The sequence below is a fragment of the Poecilia reticulata genome, linkage group LG9 (genome assembly GCF_000633615.1).
Source record: "Poecilia reticulata strain Guanapo linkage group LG9, Guppy_female_1.0+MT, whole genome shotgun sequence".
NCBI lineage: Eukaryota > Metazoa > Chordata > Actinopteri > Cyprinodontiformes > Poeciliidae > Poecilia > Poecilia reticulata.
In genome coordinates this window covers 12,870,118-12,887,105 of record NC_024339.1, presented here as the reverse complement: position 1 = coordinate 12,887,105, position 16,988 = coordinate 12,870,118, and the positions used below count along the sequence as shown (strand labels likewise).

General features: G+C 35.8%; 3 protein-coding genes across 4 annotated transcripts; 2 read left to right on the top strand and 1 right to left on the bottom strand.

Moving 5' to 3' along the window:
• Positions 1-910: 910 nt before the first annotated feature.
• Positions 911-6,977, top strand: emb (embigin). The gene is made up of 9 exons (XM_008418014.2): positions 911-1,057; positions 2,845-2,922; positions 3,013-3,196; positions 4,268-4,350; positions 4,455-4,591; positions 5,161-5,313; positions 5,588-5,705; positions 6,573-6,606; positions 6,689-6,977. Exons 1-9 carry the CDS (start codon positions 997-999, stop codon positions 6,747-6,749), a joined length of 909 nt encoding a protein of 302 aa, XP_008416236.1. The 5' UTR covers positions 911-996; the 3' UTR covers positions 6,750-6,977.
• Positions 6,978-9,166: 2,189 nt separating this feature from the next.
• Positions 9,167-13,298, bottom strand: mrps30 (mitochondrial ribosomal protein S30). Its single transcript, XM_008418013.2, has 5 exons — positions 12,347-13,298; positions 11,324-11,469; positions 11,109-11,214; positions 10,433-10,609; positions 9,167-9,796 (listed from the first exon to the last, which is right to left on the bottom strand). Exons 1-5 carry the CDS (start codon positions 12,936-12,938, stop codon positions 9,531-9,533), a joined length of 1,287 nt encoding a protein of 428 aa, XP_008416235.1. The 5' UTR covers positions 12,939-13,298; the 3' UTR covers positions 9,167-9,530.
• Positions 13,299-13,659: 361 nt separating this feature from the next.
• LOC103469931 (uncharacterized HIT-like protein Synpcc7942_1390) lies at positions 13,660-16,802 on the top strand. 2 transcript variants are annotated; one of them, XM_008418011.2, is made up of 5 exons: positions 13,660-14,379; positions 14,469-14,606; positions 15,087-15,191; positions 16,067-16,139; positions 16,218-16,802. In XM_008418011.2, exons 1-5 carry the CDS (start codon positions 14,152-14,154, stop codon positions 16,307-16,309), a joined length of 636 nt encoding a protein of 211 aa, XP_008416233.1. In that variant the 5' UTR covers positions 13,660-14,151; the 3' UTR covers positions 16,310-16,802. The 2 variants fall into 2 exon arrangements, with proteins under 2 accessions (XP_008416233.1, XP_008416234.1); XM_008418012.2 differs by having other exon boundaries at positions 13,851-14,238.
• Positions 16,803-16,988: the final 186 nt, after the last annotated feature.

Below are 16,988 nucleotides of genomic sequence, written 5' to 3'. Positions count from 1 at the left end.
AAAAAGTTTTAACCTTGGAGTAAAAAATACTGCCTGCCAAGTTTTCAGCTGTGTTACAGACCAGAGAAACAAAATCATTTCCATAAAGTAACACAAAATGTTACCAAGTATCTTTGGTTTAGTTTCTAGTTCAAATATCTTTGTAAACTTGAAATAAGATAAAACTAACTTACAAGTAACTTTTTGGCAAGAACTATGAGCTTGATTTAAATGAATAATTCCTGAATATTTATGAAAAATTACTGCCTCCTTTGGCCAATTATTTCACTTATAGCAAGACATTATTTCCATGTCATAAGTGAAATAATCAGCCAGTGTAACCATTATTAAATCATCAATATTAAGGAATTATTTACTTAAAACAAGCTTTAATGAAAAGTTAGTTTTCTTATGTTCAGTGTACTAAGATATTTGCACTAGAAACTAAACCAAAAATACTTATAAGATTTTGTGTTTAGTTTCCAAAGACAAGTGAAGGTTTTTTTTGTTGAGAAACAATAAAAAAAACATCGAGTATTACTCAGTATTTGTTTTTTGCAGACTTTAAAACTGTTTTTTACTGTTTAAAATGCTCATTTCCTGTATAAAGCCACAGTGCATCATTTATTTAGTTGGCTTTCATAACAGAACAGTTCCCTGTCCTTGTGCTGCTCACAAAGGGAGGCCGCCTGCTCATGTTACTCGTTCCTGCCAGATCCTCTCAGATAACAGAAAGAAACTCTCCAGCAGAATGTAGCGGCTTTATCGACTTTTCTAATGATGCATTTGAGACAGAATTGCCTTTCCACGAGTTTCCCTGCAGGACAAAAACACCCTGCAGTGCAGCATGAGGACCTGAAGGCTGTCTGACTCAGAAACGGATGGAGTCGTCTTCTTCTGCCACACACAGGATGCAGAGTGATCTCACTGCTGCGTCACTGTGGAGCTGGTGGAGGAGGGGCGTTGCAGCGGCGGGGACACAGACCTTCTCCCACAGAGGACAGAAGAACATCAGCCATGGAGCTGCTTCCCATCAACATCCTGCTGATGCTGGCCACCTGCCGACTCACCAGCTCAGGTAAATCACCTTCTGGTTTGATTTCTGATCAAACTCTGATGTTCTTCCCTCAGGTTGGCGCTGAAGGTTTCTGTAACCTTGACAGGAAACTGTGGCAAGATTGTCGTATGATTGCACCACATGTTAAGTTCGAAGTATTTGGATTAATGTGATTTTTTTAAATGTCCAGAGAAAATGTTCTTGTCTTCTAAGAGTGGAAAAATACTTCAATTGGACGCTAAAATTATTAATTTAACAAAAATCAAATGTTTCTCTTTATTTAAAGATAGACAGCGTCACTTTAAGACACTAAGAAGAAACTAAAAATAAAATCATGTAAAACTGACTAAGGAAGAGGATTAGGTCCACTGGAAAGAAAGAAAGAATTCTGATTTTAAATTCACAAATTTGACTTTAATCCTTTAATTAAAAAAATTAAAGGATTAGATTCTTACTTTAATCTCAGAAATTAAATTGAGTTTAATCCTTTAATTAGAGAGGATTAAATTCTAATGTTTTTTGTAGGTTTAATCTCAGAATTCTGACTTTAGTTTTCTGAAATTATCTGTGATATTTTGTGTAAACTTGTTTAATTCTACAATGTTCAGCCTAAAAATGAACATTTTTAGGCTGAAAAGCATACTAGCCATGCTTTTCCCTCTCCAGTCAGCTTTAGATTTGGCCACGCCCCTCAGTGTCTTTTGGCTGCGCCCACTTTAGTGAAAATTGGGGCGGAGCTAAGATTTCACTTTAAACTTTATTTGAGGATCTGAAACACTTAAATTAGACAAACCTGCAGAAACAGAATAAATCTGTTATAAGCTCACATCAACAATTTCCAAGCTAACAAATGGTTTGTCAAAATGAACCATTTTTAATTTTCTAATATTTCCAGTGAAAAGTAATAAGTACGCCACAGGTGCCTCAGGAAAACCAAACAATTTATACTCTCTTTTTAGTAAACCAAGCAGTTAGAGAGTTGTAATTTTTAATTTAATTTTCTTACCATAAAGTAAAGCTTCCAGCTGAGTTTTGCTAATAATCAGTGAAAATCTGTATCCGTGTCCCTCTAATCTGAGGCCTCACTCTGAGTTTTGCTCAATCTGTTGGTCTACTGGGAAGAGATCCGATAACCAAAATGGTACACCCACCTGAAGCTCTCTGCAGTGGTGCTGAAAACTGTGTTTTACTTGTAATCTGAACCTCTGCTTCCAGCAGCACCATGTTTGGATCTTTAGGGTGGCATTCCCAACACTGGATCTACAGTCATGGGAAAATTAAAGGAAAGGCTTTTTCAGTTCTATCAGAAAATAATAAACACAACCTGGCTGTTACCAAATGTTTATGTAGTAAACAAAAATTAAGTCAGAATTGAAAACCCATGTATAAAAAGACACGGATGGAGTTTTCTAGTGGAAAACATTTACAGCCCCGCATATTCACTCCAAGGTCAGACGACAGACAGACAGACGCTCTGAAAAACAGAACAAAAAAAACAACTCAGCAGATCTCAGTCAAGCTGTTAAATACTGAAGTTGATGAGATAATGGTAAAAAAATAATACAGAGTAAAGCGCTGTGGCCTTTTAAAAAGGCTACCGAGAAAAATACTGTGGTAGCACAACTTCATCTGAATGCAAAGTTGCATCTTTGTAACTTTGCTAGTTACAAAGTTACATTCAAAATTACAAAAATACAGTAAATGGTAATATAGGCTTTTAAATCTAGCAATACTACCGTGGATTATTCACAGTTAAAATAATCCAAAGGGTAGATTAACTAGCAAATAATGATATATTCTGCTGACAGAAACTGTTGGTCCAACACTGACGCCATTGACTTTAGCCAGCGCTCTTCCAACGAACTCCACGAGGGTCCACCTCACAGGTCAAAATATTTACATTTATCTAAATGTTTAATGAGGAAATTCTTATATTCCATTCAGAAAATAACAATGTCATGTTTGCTTTTACTCAGGCGAGAATAAAGTTGAGAATGTTGAGCTGCTGAATCCTGTCAATCTGTCGCTGGAGTGCATCTGGACTGGTAACCAGGACAAGCAGCCCAGCATCACTGGTTACTGGAGAAAAGGCGGAGAGGAAATTCAGGACAGCCGAGTCCCAGTGGCCCCAGAGAACCAGCAGTACAGACTCCAACGAGTGTAAGTGATTTACATGTGCTCAAAATTAACCCAAACTGGAATAAAAAAACATATTTATGGGTTTTAGGAAAATGGATCTTTGCAAAACATGTTAATTTTTTTATTTTTATTTTATATATTATTGAATACAATAACAACTAAAATTTACCAGATATAAAAACTGACCCCCTGTCTGTTTAGATCTACAAAAGCAACAGTGTCTACATTGTTTTTATTTTAAACCTAAAATAATAATAATAATAATAATAATAATAATAATAATAATAATAATAATAATAATAATAATAATAATAATAATAATAATAATAATAATAATAATAATAATAATAATAATAATAATAATAATAATAATAATAATCAATTTTAAATTACACCCATCAATTTTTCCCTACAAAATGCTTCATGTATTTAATTTGCAATGCTCTGTATTTTTAAAGAAATAATCCGCTAACTGCTGGGGTTTTTTTTGTCTGTCATTACTAGTTTATATGAACTCTTAGAGCTGCAACACAGGCAAAAAAAAATAAAAAATAGAGCTATATCAAGTTAAAATGTGAGACCTTAAATCTTCTAACAATATATCTTTCATGTTTGAACAAAATAAGTTGACACTTACCATGTTATAATGAAACCTTTTCAAATTCTTACTTATAAATATTATATTACAGTAACATGACAATATATTATTTAAACAACCTTTTGTTGTCAGGACATAATAAATGTTTTTAGAGATTTAATGTGACACAGCAAAAGCAGATGAGGTGGATTAGCAAGGTGGCATTTTCACTTTTATAAAAATGTTATAAAAATTATCAGACCTGAATAATTAAACGCCGTCTGAATATTTTTAATCTATTTTTTTTTCAGTGTTGTAATTTTAACCTTTTTGTATGGAATCCAATGTAGCTTTCTGTTGTTTCTGTGCTGTTGTCTCACCTTTAAGGTTTAGAAAGAACGTCTTTGAATCCAAAACCTGCCTCTGGGTTAGCAAAGCTGCAGACAGGTCACATTTTAGAAGAAAAAACTGTGATGAAAAACAAAATGTTAACACTTGTTCTCTCTGTTCTTCAGGTTCAACATTGTGAGTGAGGAACACCTTGGAAATTACACCTGTGTGTTTGAAAATGAAGCAGAACTAGATTTTATCTTGGCAGGTACAGATCACACTCTGCACCACCTTTACCGTCTTGTTTTGTAATTTTTATTTATTCAGAAACCTGCTGCAGATTGACACCAACGTGTCGGCTCTGTCTTTCAGTGCCGCAGATCGGCGAGAAAAGAGAGAAGCCCATCATCTCCTATGTGGGCGACTTTGTGGTTCTGACATGCAAGATGGAGGAAAAAAAACCAGTGCCAAGGACCTGGAACTGGTTTAAGACCAATGGCACCGATAAGGTGAGCGAGGATCTTTGACTTTACACGATTTCCTTTACAGTCGAGTTTTATCTGCAGTTGGATAAAGTTAAACATATAACAGCTAGACTGTAAAAGTCACCTTTAATGGCTCAATTAAATGGTAGCCTTGCTTTTCCCATTAAAACTAGGTATTCAGATAATTCTTGTTAAAGTATTTATAGAGAAAAAATACTGTTTTTTTTTTTTATTCAGATTTTTAAACATGTAATATACAGTATATACCAGCATCATGACTTTTTCCTCAAAGGGCCGATTATGGCAGAATTTATTAATACAATTAATATTAACAAACTGCTAAAACTTTATTCACCAGATTTGGGGGATTCGTAATCAATAAATAATATTTAACATCTTTTCACATTAATGTCATTTGGAACCATACAATTAAAAACTAATTTGATTTGTTTTGGCCCGCAAGCCTTACGTTTATGCATTGCATAGGCATTAAGCATACAACAAACATGAAATCATCTCGTTTAATATTTCTGATGTTTTGAGGTTTTTTTTGCTAGTTAGTGTAATAATTGTAGGATTCTGTCGTCCTGCAGGAGCAGATATTCGAAGCTCAACGCTACAACATCATCGTCAACGGGCACAAAACGAAGCTCAAGGTGAAGGACGTGAGCGAAGCCGACTCCGGCGTGTATCACTGCGCCGCCGTGTACAACATCAGCACCAGCACCAGCAAAATGCACCTGAAGGTCAGAATCAGAGGAGCCAAACAAACACTGAGCTCACTTGTTGAAAACCTAGGTTTTAAACTTTAAAGGGGAATTATTCATATTTTGCATATTCTAGATATTGCTAAAAAAGAATTTATTTGATATTCAATGTTAGTAAATGATGGAAATTATCTCCTTATTTAATCAGTCGAAACCAAGCTTTGGGTTTCACATTTTGTTCTCCAGTTCAGTTTTACGATGCCGTCTTATCTAAAACATATTTTAAATACTATTAAAGTATTTTCTCCTGAAGGTGATTACCATCTGGGAGCCATTGAAGCCTTTCTTAGGCATCCTGGTGGAAGTTGTCATCTTGGTTACTGCGATTCTCATCTATGAGAGGAGTCATTCCAAGAAAAAGGAAGCAGAAGGTACCAATACATGCTTTTTTTTTCTCTGTTTTGACTTTAGCTATGAAACTGTGTGCGTAGGTTAGTTTGGAAGAGCAACTCATGTTTACTGGTATGGAGGAGGATCTATGATGCTGTGGGAATGATTTTATTTCAAAATGCCCTTAGATTATTGTTAGCATACATTGCAATATGGACTCATTTATTACACCAGGAGATTTTAGATAAATCTTCAATTGGTTCTTTAAAAAGAATAAAATTCCAGATATTGTGGCCAAATTAACACAGAAATGGTTTGCAAAAATTATGATTTTTCTGCACTGTACTGACTGCAAAAACAAAATTTTACTGAGTATTTTGGTCCAGTTTCTAGTTCAAATATCTTGCTACACTTGAAATAAGACAAAACTAACCTAGAATTAATTTTTCAGCAAGAAATAGGAGCTAGTTTTACGTTAATAGTTCCTTATTATTCAAGAGGAATTACTAGTTTCACTGACAGATTATTTCACTTATAACATGGGAAAAAGTCTTGTCATAAGTGAAATAATCTGCCAATAAAACTAGTAATTGCGCATCCATATTAAGGAATAACCAACTTAAAAGAAACGGCTACATCTTGCTGAGAAGTTGTTTTTAAGTTAATTTTGTCTTATTTCAAGTACTAAGGTTGTTGCAATAGCAACTGAACTTAAAATACTTTGGAACAGTTTGTGTTTTTGCAGTGCTCAGATTAAAGACTGGATGTTCATGCCTTTACTCTTTTATGCAAATGTAATTTTTCAAGAAATGTGCCCTTTTATTAAAATATTTATTTATTTTATGGATATATTTAACTACCAATAAAGAGAATCTACTATTGTGAATAATTTCCTGCCCTTTTCACAGCTAATGGTCGGAATGCAGACCCAAAGAACACACAGTGAGTACTTTAATAGTCATCACATATTTATTTTTATGTTTTGTGTATTATGCTTTTTTTTAAAAAATGATTTTTGCCTCAGGCCACAGGTTGAAGATGACGAAGCTGAGGAAAATACCTCAGTAAGACAGCGCAAAACCTAAAGGACGTCTGCAGCAGCAAATTCAAGCATCTATTAAATTATTTTATTTTTGAATGTGAAGAGCTTCTATAGCAATATATAAACACCTATTTTTTGTAAATGTTTTAGTCCTTAACACCAGCTAAGTGCAATACACACGAAAGCTTTCTGTTTTGACGTTCACTGACCAACATGTTTCCTGTTGTCACCAACGGCTGAAGGAGTAAAGCATTTCGCATTTCTTTCCCTCCGGCCGGCTTGTGTTGCCTTCACACGTTTCCGGTGTAGCGTCTGTCACAAACGGAAGCCGGTGGGGTTTTTTTTTTAGCTTGAAAGCCCCCGCCCTACATTTGCAGCTGTGATGTAATGAGTTGTGGTTTGTGAGCAGTGCCTTAACTCTCTCAAAAAGCAGCTGACTAGCTGCGTTTCAATGGAAAATGTACGCTAAAATTTGTCGATATTCTGCTAATCTCGAAGAACATTTTGAAATTTAAATTAAAATCACGTAAATATTCTTGTTCACGCGATAAGTCATTCGAAAATAATGTCAGCGACGGATGTAAAAAGGTACGAGATTATATTCATAATTTAGCTATGGCGCTAGCTAGCGCCTATCATTATCAGAGGAAACCTTCAGGCGTTGGAGTGATGTGGTGTTTTGGGGAAATTGTAGATTTTGATTTTCCATAAGAGCTGTGGCTTCAATAATTTCAAATGACACACCACTTTTTATGAACTGTACGATTCTGTGAGAGCCCAGGTGGAGTCAACTGCACATTGTCCGGAAAAACAAAAAAACAACCATCCTAATACTACTTCCTGCCGTTTTCTTCGAGGTTTTCGCGGCTGTTGATCACGTGCCTGGTGTGACGCGAAGTGTTTCAGTTTAGCGCTATCAATTTCAATATGGCGGAAAATCTACCTCATCCTAACTAAAAAAGGTTTTCATGTTTCATTAACCGAATTTATTATTGTAATTTTAGTTTGCGCAAAGCTTTGATTTATGGAACCCACTCTCAAAAAGCAAAGAACAAGCTGCCATTCCATGACTATTGTGCGCAAAACATTGTCAATATTTTGCTAATGCCGAAAAAACAATTTTGTAATTGCGGTGTTTCCATTAAATAAGAACGCAATTAAAATGACAGGTGAATAAATTTGTTCCCGCAATATACCATTAAAAAAAAACATGCTGCGCCATCATCTGTCTTCCACTTCGTCTTCTTCTTCCTCTTTTCCGCCAGTGACAGCATCCGGTTGTTGTTGATCGCGATTCAAGCGATGCAAAAACCTTTAATGGAATTTTTTTAATTTTTTCCCGAATTGGTATGTTTCCATTTAGTAATTCCAATTCTCTCAATGGAAACGCAGCTAGTGTTCTCTTTGCCAGCAATGATTTTATTTCTGCCACCTTGAATGTGTGTTTACATCAACGTGAGCTTTGGAAGTTACCATCCATCCATCCATCCATCCATCCATCTATCCATTTTCTTTACACCCTTGGCCCAAGTGGGGTCGGCAGGATTGCTGATGCCTCTCCGGCGAAAGTTCCGGGCAGGAGGCGGGTCACCCTGGACCAGGTCGCCAGTCTGTCGCATTTTAAAGTAACGTCCAAATCAAAATACTTGTGCATCATTGTCACGTTAACATATTCAGCCTTCACTGTAATGCAAGAAATAATATTAAAGCTTAACAAATGAAAGTTTATCTGAGTCATTTTCCTTTGAATGAATGCTTTGCTTGTTTAATTCAATTAAAAAATATTTTTGGAAAGGGAAATTAAATGTTGTAATTCCTTAATTCAAATATGATTGAATTAATACTAGCAGCTCATTAAAGCTGCAGTATGCAACTTTTATTTATTTATTTTTTAACATTTGTTTAAATTGCCACTATGTTGTAACAGTTTAATATGAGACAAATAATTTGTGAAAAGATTTAGCTCCTCCCGGTGCTATTCTTTCTGAAAAATTGCACCGCTCCCAGTCAAAAACAAACAAAAACGTGCTGCAATCAAAGGGTAGCAGATGCTTTATTGACTGTTTTGCAGTAACTTGCATTTTCTCTACATGCTGAAATGGGAAAATTTGGTGGCCCCTCCTTAAAGCGGCTTTGCACAATGGCATATTAGGGCAGTTTAGATTTTAAAAATTACTTACATTTCTGACAAAAAAAAAACTGAAATTCTGAGACTAATCTCAAATTTTCAAGAAAAAAAACTTGGACATTTTTGAGCTCCAAAAGTCTAAAATTTGTGAAAAAATCTAAAATCTTGAGATTCATTTTGTGCATTTTTTTATAGGAAAAATGGAAAGTTTTGAAGCCCATAAAGTTGAAGATTTTTCAGAGTTTCAAAAGTCAACATTTCAAGCTCAGGAATGATCAAGTTTTTTTTTTTTTTGTAAAAATAATCTCAATATTTCTGAGGGGGTTTTTTTCTTTTAACTGTTGGAGCTCAAATTATGTTTTTCCTGCAAATTTTTGAAGCTCAGAAATCTTGTATTTTCCAGAAAATTTGTCAGATTAGTATTGGAAGTTCTGAGTTTTTTGGTGGAAATCTTTAGTAGCCATGATACGCAGTCGTTGTTATGAGCTTCACTTGCCAAAGTAACAGGAATAAAGGAAACAACTGTATTACTGAGAGAAGAGTGAAAAAAAACCTGTTTCTGATTGTTCAGAATCTCCATCTTAAGCCTGAATCTGCATTCAATCTGTTTATAGTTTGGTTGATTAAACAACCGTAAACCAAATTTTTTCAGCTTTAGTGACAAAAAAAGCAGCTTTCTGCATGTTTGTGTCCCGTTCAGCTGTGAGGCCGGTTCATGAGGAACTGAACCAGAAGCCTGAGGACGCCGTCGTCCAGCCCCACCACCGCGCCGTCCTGCACGCCCTCGTAGAGACGGAGGCTCTCTGTGCCCCACAGCAGGTTCTTCCTGGGGTTGTTGGCGTCCGTCTCCACGGACAGAGCCAGAGTGTTGAGCTGGTAGCAGAAGAAGGAGAAGAAGTGTCCGTCTGTGATGACGGCCTGCGACACGAAGGGTCTGGAGACGTCCTGGTAGTCCCAGAAACCTGCAGAGGTTTGGCGGAAAGAGGGAACAGCCCATCACTCTTTTCTCCTATAACTCCAGGATTCCAGATCCGACTATCCAGATTTCTCAGTTTTATATGTTCATTTTAAAATATGAAAACACTAAAAATCACTGTGAACTTAAGAGAAGGCATAATAAGTTTGGGAAGATATGGAAAAAAGAAGGGTAAAAATGATGAGAAGAAAGAAGGGAGGAAAAACAGAAAATGAAAAGGAAGGAAGGGACAAAATAAAAGGAATACAATAGTAGCTGATACAAGAAAGTGCAAAAGGAAGGAAGAAAGAAAAGATCCAAAGAGGAAAAAACGCAACATTTTGTTAGAATAGTAAATAAAATGTGGAATTATAAATACTCTTCTATCCTCATATTTTCCTTTTCCAAATTTATCCGACCTGGAAAATACTGGAATCAGATTCCAGACTGGAGGAAGCTGCAACTCCAACGGAGTCACATATTTCCAACCAATTTAAAAAGTTTAATAAGTGACTTTTGCTCAATCTAAAGTATTTTGTTTTCAAAACATATTTTGTGATAAAATGCAGTTTCTCAATACTTTTTCTTCAGTGTTAGAAAAAAAACAGCAGCACAGAATGAAAAGCAGTAAAATTTTTCCGACCTTGGTACATGGCCTGAGCTCCAGTCCAGGCAAACAGGCTGGCGGCGGCGTTGGCTCGGAGGAAGGGCTCCACCTGGTCCGAATGCTGCTGTCGAGCTAGCCGGTCTCTGTGGTACCGGTCCGGTACCAGATGGAACTGAGTGTGACCGTAGCAGGCTGGGTCTGGCAGCTTCGCTCCTGGAAAAACGGAGGAAAGCAGTTATAAAAAAAAAAAAAAAAACTCACGTTAACTAAGTTCATAACACAAAAAGCAAAAAATTGTTTATTGCGGTTTAATGCGGATATATTTATTTTATACTTACAACAGACGGTGTCCTTGAAGTTTACTTTTTATAAACTTGATTTATTTAAGAACACTCTAGTGCAGTAAGCACTAATACTAAGATCTGAACTTAAACTTTCATACTAAAGCTTAAACTTTGGCTACTTTTTACTTACTTCTTCCACAAAGTACTGATAACTGGAATATTTTAATATTTGATTCGACCTTGTGTGAACGTTACATTGTAGCAGGCATTAACTTTAAAAAGTTTAATTCCTCTGGCTCTTGGATAGAAACTGTTTTTTATTTTGTTCTTGATTTTATTCCCCTTTATTGCACCTCTGTAGATTGTAGCCAGACTACCTTTGAGATATGATGTTTGATGTTTTCTTTTATTAGTTTTAGGAGTTTCACCTGTGAAGATGTTGTTGTCATACTGCCTTCTGAACAGAGGCATCACGTTGGGGGCAAGGTGGATTTCTGGGACCTCAGCTGTATAAGACGCCTCCAGTGGAGCAAACTGATGAAAAACATGACAGGAAAATAAGGTAAAGTTAACGGAATAGATTAAATTATGTCTGTATTTTTCTATTCCTACTGTAAAGAAATGTTTTTTGTTTTCTTTTTACCTGCGGTAGCTGCTGAGGTATCCTGATCTGGCTGTGGGGCTGGTCATCGATCTGGAACCTGATTGGCTCCTGTCGGCCTCTGCGGTGGCCCTTCGGGATTATTCTCTTTCCCCTCCTCCAATAAAAGTTCACCTGTGGGCTGAGATCTGAAGAAGAAGAAAACAAACATCAGAAACTAAAACCAGCACTGAAAGGGGAACACTGGTTTATGTGGTCTGCTGTGTAGGAACAGAGAGGTGTAGGTATTAAACTGGCTTTAGAGACTTAAGTTTTGAGATTCACGATTCATTTTACAGGACAAAACTGTGATGAAAAAGACTTTTTAACGACAACTCATGACAAATGCAATCTCAAGGAAACATCCAATTTGGCCCTAAATCAATTCAAATCAATCCAGTTAGAAAAGTGCTAAACCTTTATTTTTAATTTTCAATTATTTTTTATTTCAATTATTTTTGTTATTGTAATCCAGGAGCAGTAAGGTGAGAAAACGTATTAGAAAACGTATTAAAGTGAGAAATGTTATTTTAATGAGACAAAACGCAACCAAAATATGCTCTTATTTAAACAAGAAAGGTCATTAAATTGGAAACAACTGGAGATATGTTTATGTGTCATCTAGAAGAAAGGTGGAAGGTCAGAGAAAGCCTCTTTGTGCCTTTTTTAAGAAGTCATAATCTCTCACATGAACCAGTTTTTATTAGAATATTAAGACAAGAAAGTTTATCATTTTAAACTGTTAGAATAAGAAAGTTTCTTATTATAACTGTAGTATAAAAACTAAAAAATGCAATTTTATGAAACACCAAGTCAGTCAGAGCAGTAATTAAGCCCAAGATGTACAACAATCCGGGCCCTGTGTTTACATGGTTCCGGATTGATACCAAAATATGCAGTACACCTTTCCTCACTACTCTAATACTTCACAAATGACCATTCAGTAAAAATACAACCTAAACAGTGATGAGATTATCCATAAATAAACCTCTGTTAGTGATTTATTGTGAACTTCATTATCCATACCCAGGCTGGAGAGCCGCAGTAGCGGGTTGTATTTGGCCAGATTGTAGGTGAGTTCAGAAACCAGGGTCTTCAGGAAGGGACCGACCACCTGCTCCTGGTGTTTGTACAGAAAAGGTTGGCGCTTTCTCGTCTTGTGCCAGTGCTCGTATAAAATCACACGGGTGACCAGATCTCGGATTTCATTGAACGCAGCATCGTCGATCTCAGGGACAGCCGGTTGATCCGTGGCCGACTGGGAGCCCTCCGGAGCCGGGTTGAACTTCTCTGGAAGGCCCGGGATGTACGCGCTTTTGGTGAAATGCTGGTACCACCTGTCCGGGTTTCGTGAGAATGTCTGAGGGTAGACGACAAATTTCATCCGCTGGATGCGAGTGATGAGGGACAGCTTCTCCTCCACGGGAGAGGAGGAGATTATTTTAATGCGCTCCTCGTTCTGCCGCACCCGGGCTGATTTGCTTTTAGCCGTCAGAGAAGCGACTATGGGCGGATACTGAGGCTCCTTCACGGCTGCTTCGGTGTGGACATGTTTCAGGGATCTAAGAGGAGGAAAGCTTCTAGGGAGCAGCAAGGGCAGCCTTATGCGGGCCGCCATGTTTCTTCTTTGAGCTCTTCCTCCTGGATTTGATTCAGGGTTGAATAACAACAAACCGGTGCAATAGCGCCACCTGCTGTTACGGAGAGGTGGTGGTAACAACTTCAACTTAATTTAAAATGATAAAAATGTATGCAACTAGTGACTTTCTGAGACACAGGTTTCAAATGGATGTGGATAAATAATGTGTATTCTGTGAGAAAGTAACTGAGGATCTGGATAATTTGTAATTTGGCCGGATCTTCACCAGTTTATCTGGGTTTATGGGGTATTTCTAACAGATATAACCATCCAAGAGGTTAAATTCGATGTTCTTTTTTTTTATTAATGGTCATAATATTGACTACGGTGTAAATAATGTTCTGATATTGTCCAAACATTTACTACAGACATTTTTTTTCTTTAAAACAATAAATTACTTTATAAAGTGCAAGAATGAGTTACAATTTTAATGTAATTTTTTAAGTAAAAATGCTTTAAGTTTACCTCTGCTTTGAAACTGTTTGTACTTCAATTTTTTGTTTTATAATTTTTATGTTGTATATACAATACGCTCCACTAAGTTTTTGATTCATTTTGGGGATTTGTTTGCTTTTTGTTTTTGTTTTGTTCTGCTTGTAACTTTGTAAGTATGTGGTGTGAACACATAATTAAAGGATTTTTTTTTTTTTTTACATTTTATTTATTCATTTTATCAAAAAACATGATTTTATTTTATCATGATTGATTTGCAAAAGTTCTGGAAAGGGTAAAACATCTAAGAGGTGAATACATTTTATGAGCAAAGTATGTTAATCAGCGCTTTAAACACTGCTGCTCTTGAAGCGACCCCTTAAATACGTCATTGATGTCGCCTTTAAAACCACTCACAAACTGTCGGATATTTTTGTTGCAAACAACAACAACAGGCTAGAGAAGGTTCATGTCATATACATTTTACTATTACTGTCGTGAATAATAATTTGAAAAACGGGGACAGAATTTATGAAAAAAAGTTTTTTAAAAAGTTGACTTGTGAAGTGCATGTGAAAATATACGTTTTAAATTAAACTTGGGTCCTAACACTCAGATTAGCTTGATGTTTACGAGATGTACATGAAGGCAGCATTAGCTTGGCGTGTTTGGTTTGGAGTTTTTGAGTTTATGAAGGTTCTTGGTGTCAAACGTAGACAAAAACTGATGCATTATCAACAGTAAACTATAATAGTTAGACATGTATTTTCGTAATATTTTTCGGGCGCAGTTGGTCGGGACCAGGGCGTGTCTGTTCAACCCTCTCCAGCGTGTTTATCGAGCTGAGGTAGCTGCTATAAATCCAACCCTTTTGCTTATTATCATAAACATTTTCATTTCGTCTACTGTTGCTGAGCATTTTCACAACACACACTCTGGTAGCAATGTTGGTGGCTGTGGGGAAGCTTCAGTGTCCCACCACCAAGAGGTTTGCTTTATCCACACATTTACCCCGCCTGAATGATTGCTTTATTTTCTTTTATAAATATAATGTTTTTATTTGTCTGGGCATTTCAGAGATCACTCCGCACAAAAAGTGATGAGGTGAAGCTGGCAGAGGAGGCCAGCAAAAGATACGGTTCTCCAGGTCCGACCATCTTCTCCAAAGTGATTGATAAAAGCATCCCTGCAGATATTATCTATGAAGATGACAAGGTAAACAACCAGGAACATGTTAAGTTTTACTAACTCACATGACCTACCAGTTAAATGTTTCCAAATCCTCCTATTAGGGCCATTGTAGATACAAAAAAATGAGTATATTACCAACAAAACAAAAAATTAGATTAAGCTCAGGAGTTTTCTGGAATAAAACAGGGACATTTCTGAGTTCCAAAAGTAAAAAAAAAATGGCATTAAAAAATTTGAAATTTTTAGATTGATATCAAAAAAATGTCAAAAGTTTCAAGAATTTCAAATGTCTATATTTTTTTTTACTTAGAAACTCACAAATGTATAAGATTTTTCTAGAAAATTCCTGAGTTGCTTGTTGCACATTTTTTGACTTTTGGAGCTCAGAAATTTTGTTTTTTTTCTTGAAAATATTTTTGATTAATCTCAAAACTTTAGAATTTTTTTGTGGAAATTGACTCCTTTTGGGCTCTAAAACATTTTTAATTTTTTGTCTTTTTTCAGTGTTTGGCATTCAGGGATATCAGTCCACAGGCTCCCGTTCACTTCCTGGTTATTCCACGGGTCCCCATTCCTCGAATAAGCACAGCTAAAGATGATGATGCTGAGGTATGAGGCTCTTCACAGAGTCCCAGAACAACAAGAAATTGAGTTAGCAAATGCATGTTTTTTGTACGATATTATCTTTAAATTAGTCAGTTGTTGCCTTTTTCAGTAGCACAACCAGTTATTTCTTTTTTGAATAGTTTTTTCCTACATTATAAATGAAAAATTTTAAAGTATTAAAAAAGCAAACAGAAAAATCTTTAAGAAAAAGGAGAAAAGTTAGGAAATAACTAGAGAATATCAGTGAGAGTCAGTCAGAACAAAACAGTCAGAAAATGTAAACTAAAATTAAAAAAGGCAAAAGAAACGTGAACAAGCTAATGGAAGAAACCAAAAAATTACAGATATATACTCTACTAATTTATGAAACGTAAAGAGTGAGACCTTGTGTATCTATAAACAGAGGTGGAGGAGGGTAGAGTAGAAAAAAATGTTCAAGTAAAAGTAGTGTTGCTCCAACATTTTTACTCAAGTAAAAGTGAAAAGTAACTACTCACTCAAGAGTAAAAAAGTATTTAATAAAAAGGAACTCAAGTACTGAGTAGCTGAAATTTACTCATTACAAAAATGATATCAGTCAGACAAAAACGTTTTCTGTAAATTTTGGTACTTCAAGTATCGTTTCAATATAAACCTGATGAAACGTAAACTCAACAGATAATGAAGTTTGAGTTTGTGTAAAAATAATTTTAACCAGTAGGTGTCAACATTTCAGTGTTGACAAATTTGTATTTAGGTAGGAACTTTAAATTGGTTCAGGCTGCAGTTTTTAAATTAAATTGTAGACGTTGAACCTAAACCTAAGCAGATGGAGTTAATTATTTATTTTTTTCTTGTCTAAAAATATTAAGTCTTGCTTATTTTCTCCCAACATTCAGCTCTTGGGGCATTTGTTGGTTGTTGCTAAAAATGTGGCGAAGCAGGAATCTCTTAGTGAAGGCTACAGAGTGGGTACGTACATTCATCGAGCTGATAAAAACTCTTCTTAAAAATAAAATTAATTAGTAATTGCTGTTTAACTACCTGCAGTGATCAATGATGGAAAGCATGGATCTCAGTCGGTGTACCACCTTCACATCCACGTCCTTGGAGGAAGACAGATGAAATGGCCGCCGGGATAAAAGACTCACACTGAACGGTCGAAACATCTGGAGTCATCCTTTCAAGAAACTAGAATTTTCTCTAACTGATTAATTAAACCAGCGGCTTGTCAGGTTTTTTTAGTTCTTTAATGTTGTGCTTTGACTGCACAACATGCTGAATTATCGATGCGTTTAGCTAATGGCTCCTTGAAAATCAGGTTGTTGGAGAAAAAACATTTTAATGAACGTCAGAACTGTTGTCATTTATACTGTTTGTCTTACAACAGTGTAATTAAGCAATGAGCGTATTGAAAAGGAAAGCCATCAGTTTGATAAATCCAGCTCTATTTTATTTAACTGTGTTCAGCTTGATTGAAAAACGTAAGTAAACATGAGATAACATCTGTCTGTACAGAAGTTATTTTGTCTTCTGAAAATTTATGCACAATAAAATGAACATTTGAAATGTAAATATGTTGATCTACCAGCAAGTTGTTTAACGTGGCTTTAAATAAAGACTAACTGTATTTTATTTTGACTAAGTTCTTTATCTCCAACAGACAATATTACTATTGCATGTCAGTGACGTTACTGTTTTAACTAAAAACAATAATTCAGTGAAAGAGGTCGGACAACCTCAGTGAATCGCCAAATCAGTGAGAATTTGTGCAGATTGACAGTCTGTAACTGAGACGAGTTTATACATATATAATATATA

Bases quoted from the DNA above. Each gene is read 5' to 3' on its own strand.
- emb (XM_008418014.2), top strand. From the start codon at position 997: ATGGAGCTGCTTCCCATCAACATCCTGCTGATGCTGGCCACCTGCCGA. The intron at 3,197-4,267 runs GTAAGTGATTTA...TCTGTTCTTCAG, and splicing joins CAGTACAGACTCCAACGAGT to GTTCAACATTGTGAGTGAGG. The intron at 4,592-5,160 runs GTGAGCGAGGAT...GTCGTCCTGCAG, and splicing joins AGACCAATGGCACCGATAAG to GAGCAGATATTCGAAGCTCA.
- mrps30 (XM_008418013.2), bottom strand. From the start codon at position 12,938: ATGGCGGCCCGCATAAGGCTGCCCTTGCTGCTCCCTAGAAGCTTTCCT. The intron at 11,470-12,346 runs GTATGGATAATG...CTTCTTCTTCAG, and splicing joins ACTGCGGCTCTCCAGCCTGG to ATCTCAGCCCACAGGTGAAC. The intron at 11,215-11,323 runs GTAAAAAGAAAA...GTTTTTCATCAG, and splicing joins TACCTCAGCAGCTACCGCAG to TTTGCTCCACTGGAGGCGTC.
- LOC103469931 (XM_008418011.2), top strand. From the start codon at position 14,152: ATGTATTTTCGTAATATTTTTCGGGCGCAGTTGGTCGGGACCAGGGCG. The intron at 14,607-15,086 runs GTAAACAACCAG...GTCTTTTTTCAG, and splicing joins TTATCTATGAAGATGACAAG to TGTTTGGCATTCAGGGATAT. The intron at 15,192-16,066 runs GTATGAGGCTCT...CCCAACATTCAG, and splicing joins CTAAAGATGATGATGCTGAG to CTCTTGGGGCATTTGTTGGT.